The 7,471-nt window shown below is 31.9% G+C and overlaps 1 protein-coding gene across 1 annotated transcript; it reads right to left on the reverse strand.

The window, feature by feature from the left end:
- Window positions 1-558: 558 nt before the first annotated feature.
- On the reverse strand, window positions 559-1,095 carry LOAG_11010 (hypothetical protein; the record flags this gene model as incomplete). Its single annotated transcript, XM_003146533.1, has 2 exons — window positions 559-782; window positions 975-1,095. Coding segments are annotated over 2 exons (345 nt in total), but the record flags the coding sequence as incomplete, so codon positions are not given.
- Between the last annotated feature and the right edge of the window lie 6,376 nt (window positions 1,096-7,471).

A 7,471-nucleotide genomic window follows, 5' to 3' on the forward strand; every position in this document is an offset into this window, starting at 1 on the left:
TATATATATATATATATATATATATATATATATATATATATATATATATATATATATATATATATATATATATATATATACATACATATATATATATAATTTTAAATTAATGTTTCATTTCTTCATAAATTCCGTTTGTTGATAAATTTTGTTGACATTTAGTCCTTTTCTTAAATAATGCTTATGAACAGAAAAAGTGCAAGTGAAGAAATCTCATTATATTTCATCATTTCTTCTTCCTTCTTTCAAAATTTTCAGACCAGGCAAGTTTTGTAAAGTTGGAGAAAGAATACAAAGGATTATTAGGTCATTCCAATTACTGATTTAAGTCATTGACTTCATTTTTACTGAATTTTCATTAACAGCAGCAATATTTTTTAAGTCACAGAAAAGGTAATTTTCGAAATCTTGCTTTATCTATCCACAGGTTACAAGTTTCGCTTTGTAGCTTAATTGTTAAACGGGAAAAAATGAAATATAGCATATAGCATTTTTGAGGTACTCCTTTTGATCATGTTTAGTTTACGTGAAGAAATGAATTAATGTGACTGTCATTTGTTATCTTCCTGTTGTGCTGAAGAGCTTACAAGCACGCTCCCATGTATGTTTATATTGCACTGTTGCAGGACAATACGTTGGTGGTGTCTCTCTTGAGGTGGCACTTTGGACCACCTTTATAATTCTTAAATTATAATATCGAACATATGTCTTAATGCCGCAATGTTGATCAGGTTGTTTCTCAAATTCTGTCCACTGGGTCCATTGATAATTATTGATCAGAACTAAAAATTGCGTAGAGAATTGACAGTTCTACCTAAAAGTCTTTTTTAAAAATTGTGGCTATGACAGAAACAATACCGAAAATTATCAGAAATGGATTCACTATTTCAATTTGAAATAGAAGTTGAGTAATTAAAATTCTCACTCATCACAGCTCGATGTATTTATCAAGAAATTCGATTAAATAAAAATACCTTTGCAGTTTGAGTAAGTTTCGATTTCTGGTACTTCTGAATATGGTACCCATCGAACAACTAAACCAACACGATTTTTGAGCAATTCATTGATATTACTCGTTGCGAACGCTATCGCATGCTGCAAAAATACTCTGAATTTGCGAGCTAAACGTATTCACAAAAGTTTGAAACTGAATCACATTATGTAAAGCATGGAGAAAGATGTGAATCTTTTAGGAGTAGACTAGGCCAGCACATTTATATCTAGGCTAAAAATTAAACTTGCAAAAATTTCCTCTGAAGTAACATTACATTGTAACTTGCAGCTTTCAGTTTGAAAAAACTAAAAGTTGGCGGGAATAATCCAACAATGTTCAGCAAATGAATGGTGTTCAGTGCTATACAGAGTGATGCTATTGTCCCTTTGAAAATGATAAACCAGTAGTCGGGTTTTCGTAGGACATGTGGCTTACGGAAATGATGTATATCCACATTCAATTTTTTTTCTTCTGGTTCTGGAAATGAACGCCGGAGAATTCAATGTTGCAAAAGTATCCGGATATTAAGTTCACTTTCAACCATGTTGATGGAAAATGAATCCAGTACAGGTAGGCGAACTGTCATAACACTGAGGTTTAACTATTGTTAGCAAGAGTGGGCTTAATAATGTTGAAACTATTAGAGCCTCAAGCGCAAAAACCATAATTTCATTCATCAAATTTCAAAGCTAACCCTTCATTAATTTCCTGGACAATATTTGCGTTGTTGTTTCATCCTAAATACAAAACAGTACATCACAAGTAAGACTGAACTCAATTATAGAATGAATCTGAAAAAATTTTTTGCCTTTCAAATGCCTAATTAGGTAAACCAAGAATGTATATTTAGACCTATATAACTAATGCTATTATACTTGATAATTATACTACAGTGGGATTCTATTCACTACTCAAATTCAAATGCATAAGTCCAGAACTTGAAACTGATTACTTGTTATCGATTTTTTCCCGTGTATTGTGTCCCTTAATTACTCACTTCGGTATTTATTGGAGATTAATTTAACCCTCCTTTCATTTGTTTAATCAGTTTTCAAACCTTTCTTTTTGAGTATTATTACGTCTATTTAATGGTTTTAGAGCTTAATATTCCACGCAATTTTATAAGGAAACGTGTAATTATACGTTGCTTGTTTGCATCATCTCTGCAATATGTTCAGTGCCTAATGTCATTCCGCTCGTTCCCATCGTTACATCTATCAAACAAACACAAACATATTAAATTATGTTATTTGTTAGGAAAGAAACTACAAAAAAATTAATTCCTAGCTGTTAATTATATTTCATTATTAAATGTATCAAATACACGTTATTCAAACGGACAGATATTAACGTGATTATTGATCAGGAATGATTTTAGGTCTATTAATACTGAATTAACTCGTGAGGAATAATCGTGTTAACCTGTTTTGGCTAGAAGGCTTATTTTCAAAAAAAAATATTTTCAGATAAAAGATATATGATTAATTTAAACAAAAAAAAAAAAGGAGTAGGATAATGCCTGCTTCTGCATATGATTGTTGATCGGCTGATGTTATCTAAAATGATCCAAAATTTTTATTTGAAAATTTTGGTAATATTAGTTAATGAGTGAGAAGAAAAATGAACCCTTTTTTTTGCCGAAATTAAATAAAAAAAAGATGGTCAAAAGTATTGACTTACGGGAACTCTTCCACCCGCTGTTGCAAGACTTTGGTTTTGACTTCGCGAGTGTTCGAGAGCTATGAATGGTTCTGCAAAATTCACTTTAAGGATTAAACTAACCTAACTGATTGGATTTCCTCAACCTGTTTATCAGCTTTGTGTTGAGACATTATTAAGGTTTGGTAGAAACGTATTTTTCAAGCACATCAAATTTCAAAGGTTTGTTGCTACTCATCAACCTGATTTGCGATGTCGTAGTCGTGGCAGAATTTGTCGGATTTTACCCATCACGTAATTAAAACCTTCTTCTTGATATTTATGACCAACTTCCTCAGTGGTCCCAAGCTTCTGTATCGAATGGTCCTTAGATACAGTTGCTGCAAAAATGCTATCCGATACTTTTCTGATGTTTTCATGACCATCCAACATTTCCATATATATGTAAATCTAAGTTTGACCACGATAGTTCGCAACCGATTATCTTCATATTATACACTTCTTCCATTTGAATTTTGCCATTCATTTTATATTTGTTCTAAAATTTTCCACATATTCGGAACCTTTTCGGGTGTTTTGTCACCGAAATCCCGAATTGCTTGGAATTTCATTTATGGTACTTCAAAATCCGCCTGAAATCGTTGTTTTATTTTGCTTTAGAAAATGTTAGAAACAGTACGTTTCACTTTAGTATAGTGATCCCGCGAAATAGCCGTTTCATCGGTTGTTGTTGCAGTTTCCCATGGGAATTGAGTTCGCTAAAGGAATTAAAACATTCTTTTTATAAGAACTACTTTAATAAAGCAAAAAAATAATATAAGAAGTACAATAATTTATAAGAAAAAACTACCTTTTTATATAAGAACTACTTTAATAAAGTAAAAAAACAGCATGAGATGTAATACGTAAGATGTATTTCTCCATGTTCTTATCATTCAACCTTATTTTATTCCACTTCCTCTATTTTTTCATTTCCCTTCCTTCTTTTACTTAAAACTGCTTATGCATTTTGTGGTTCGAAACCACTTCTAAACTATCGGCCTACTATTTTCCATCTAGCGAGAATATATATATATATATATATATATATATATCGAGAATCACAGAGATTGCTAAGTGTCTCCAGATCTCGTTTTTCACTTCTGCATCATTTGGTATGATACCACCTTTCTGACTTCAGTATTTCATTCTATCGTAAGGCATATCCCACAGGGCGATATTTGCCCCGGTATCACCATACCTGATCATAATGTAATTGCTTATTTTTATTTATCATTAATTGGCAGGTGTCTACACTTAGTTTCTCAATTCAATGTTACTGAAATTGTAATAGCAGTTGATCCTTTGCAAGAAAGATTTTTCAACTTTCCAGTGCAACGGATTGCAATACCCACCGACATCATCTTTTCCATTGAGGAATAATTTGAGACAAAAATGAACTTGAATGGAACATGATTTAAATTCATTTCTCTCTCAAATTGAATTGAAAATTTTGCATAGCAGATGAGACTTGATTATAAATTTACATACCTGAAAAGGACACAGTGCAACAAAGGATTGTAACGGAATTATTTAACGCTCTAGACGAATGTCACATTTTTGATGATAACGAATTATGTCGTTTCAGGAATGCTATAGATAGAAAGTAATTTCCAATTTAATCGCTTGATTTTGTTATCATGTCATTACGTATCTGAGATACCTGAACAAAGTGATAAGAGAGCATGTGCGGATGATGCTACAGTGTTGCTTATCATTCAATGATAAATGAACGGTTCGAAGAGTTAGTTTATTTTCAGTTTGTACATTTCTTTTTCATAGCAACGAAAAAAAAACTAATCACCATAAAGTAGAAATCTGTCAAAGTAGATCAGAAATTTATTTAACTTTAAATAACTTCGACTTGTAATGAGATGCTGACTTATACAACTTTGATTGTTCTGTATTTTGAGGATAGAATTAAGACCTTCATATAAAATGAGTTAAATATCGCATCTGGCTCTTTTGTGTCGGACCAAATTTCTTCCAGAAGTTAGCCAACTCCTTTTTCTACTATTGCCACCACGTTTCATCGTGAAACTGAATTTGAACAGGTGATTCTAGAGAGGCAAAATGTCCCTTCGTTTTTTTAACTGTCCTTTATAAAGAGAACATTGGCTTCATCGTGAAATCATAAAAATATTCAAAAATTTAGAATAAATGAGAAACTATACAGCATATACTGAATTCCTCTGGGCAATCTGTTTCGAAGTTCATATCCATTTCTCAGGTTTATGCTTTGTTTTAGGAATATTACAAAATATTTTTCTGGGTCTAATCCGATATGAAAGTAATTTTACTACAATAGCAATTGTAAGAAACTACTGCTGTTTTTATTGCAAAAATATAATGTCAAATTAAAATTTACATTTCACAATGACTGTTCATGCCTACTTGTATACTGCCTCGTTTGTACATAAATTAGTGATATTAAATAAATGACGATAAATCGACCATTTAGGAAACGATTTTTGTTTCAAAGAGTTAGACCGTGTGCTGAACTCTTTTGCTGTAACAAAGAGTTTGTCGTCAAATTTTGTTGTATCACAAGTTCGATTGATCAGTAAACCTAATCGCAGCAGACTATTGAACAGCATTTGGGAGAAAGTATGATCACCCTGCAGCGACCTTCTAGAAAGAAATGCTTAAAACTATTACTAGCGGTTTTAATGCTAGCTCTTCACCAAGTTGGAATTGTGCTCTTTATTGACAATACTTCCAAATTAGAAAGAAAATAAACTTAGAATCGGATTTGTTATTGCATATCCGATTATGGTGGAGCAAACAGTAAAGCGAATTTCATGCGGCAATTTGTTATGGAAGTGCTGCTATTGCCACTCACATCCTTTGACTTCGGAGACATGAAAACAGTATTTGCAATGAATCTGCATTATGAGGATGAATGTATTATCATTTCTGACTTCATTAGAATTACCTGAACTGTTTTCCGGTTTTAAAATGATATAGCAAAGATTTGGAATGAAGACACAGGACAAAAGTTTCCATCAAAAAGGCGAATCTCATGAAGAACAGTAAAATGAGACTCAAGATTTAGAAAAACACCGAAAAATTCATTTGAATAAGTTCAGCTCATTTCATCCAACTCATTAGTTTGTAACATTATAAACAAATAGTCAAACGTTGCGCTGTTAGAACTTTCTTGATGAAATATAAATTGTTTCACAAATTCTTCCCATAATTTGCACAATTCCAAAAATACTTTTTCTGAATTTTGCTTGAATGTGTCAACCATTTTGAATGTAATTGGTAGTCCCATAATTCAACAATGAATATTTTAGAAATTTCCATAGAAGGTATAGCCATGAAATGACCATGTGATTATTTTTCGTAGTGCAAATGTCGAATTGATATCAGTGACACCCTTGTCACTCATATTTCGGACTATTTCCGATAATCACTTTTTTTTTAAAATTTATCACTGTGATATATGTGCATCTGAAATAAGATAAACAAAAAATATATCACAAGTGGCGAAAATGAAAGTGTAGAAATGGGTATTAGATGATGTCGAACCGGTGCAAGGTCATCCTGAACTTAGGATATTGTCGCGAGAATCGTAAGTGCATCACAGGCGCAATTTGTATAGCCATTGATTGAACTGAGTAAATGCATTACATCATAGTAATTATTTCAGAAAGCATTATTTTCATGGTATACGTTCAATCGAAAATGTGTTATTATAAGGAAATGAACAATCTTGTTGCGAAATTTAAAAATTAATGCGTAACTGAAGTGTGAGATCGGAAGGGTTACGAAAGACGTACAAATAAGCGCCAATAAAAATAGAGCATACCTGTATTATCCAACATTTTCGTCTATTTCAAGTTAGGTCATAATATCTAAAATACGGAATTTTTTTGGAATATTAGTGTGGGCTGGGTGCCAGATGACAATAATGCGTCGCGAGGAAGTATGACAGGGAATAATGAACAAGAATTGCCATGCAATTGTGGTTTTGGATTAAAGCTAAACAACAAAAAGTTTGAAACGAAGTGACACTTCTTCACGAATGCTTTTTTTGTTTAACTCCCTAAACTTTTTAATTTGCCTTCTAGAATCTTCCGAAAAACTTTGAAGGGTATTTTAGTGCAGAAGTTCTGTGTTTGGATTTTGATTTTTGTTAAAACGCAGAAACGAGGATTTATGATTATCCTTTTGTTTCACTTTTTTAACGCAACGATGTAGAAATTTTGGTGAATTGCGCATAAGAAATCGCATTGAAATAATTGGAATTCTTGTGAGTCTCGTCGAACAATATACGACTGTATGATCTTGTTGAATTTTTAAGAATTATAACAAAAAGAAAAAATATTTTCTTTCAATTTCTTGATCATGATCGATCCATGTTGGTGGATCAAATACTGATTAACTGACATAGTGATGGTGAGTTCAGATTCCCAAAATTGTTTTATAACTACGAAATTTCAGAATACTATTTAATATCACATCATTACCATCTAACCATAGATGAAGACCATGGAAAAATATTTTGTGGTCAATTTTGTAAATTATCTGTTTTAAAGCACGTTCTATGATTCATGTCCCACATATCTTCTTAGCTGGAAAATTTTAGTGTCAAATATGATAATTTACGGCATTTTCGGAATCACAGTATTCCGCATCTCCGTATTTTTTGTCGCGAATTCCGATTCGCGAGACTCCAACCATACACCAAACAAATAAATAAATTTCTTGCTATAAATAAATGTTAATAGTGTAAATCATTTAACCAATTTACATTCTTTAAAATTATCTCCC

The sequence above is a fragment of the Loa loa genome (assembly GCF_000183805.2).
Source record: "Loa loa unplaced genomic scaffold supercont3.57, whole genome shotgun sequence".
Taxonomy (NCBI): domain Eukaryota; kingdom Metazoa; phylum Nematoda; class Chromadorea; order Rhabditida; family Onchocercidae; genus Loa; species Loa loa.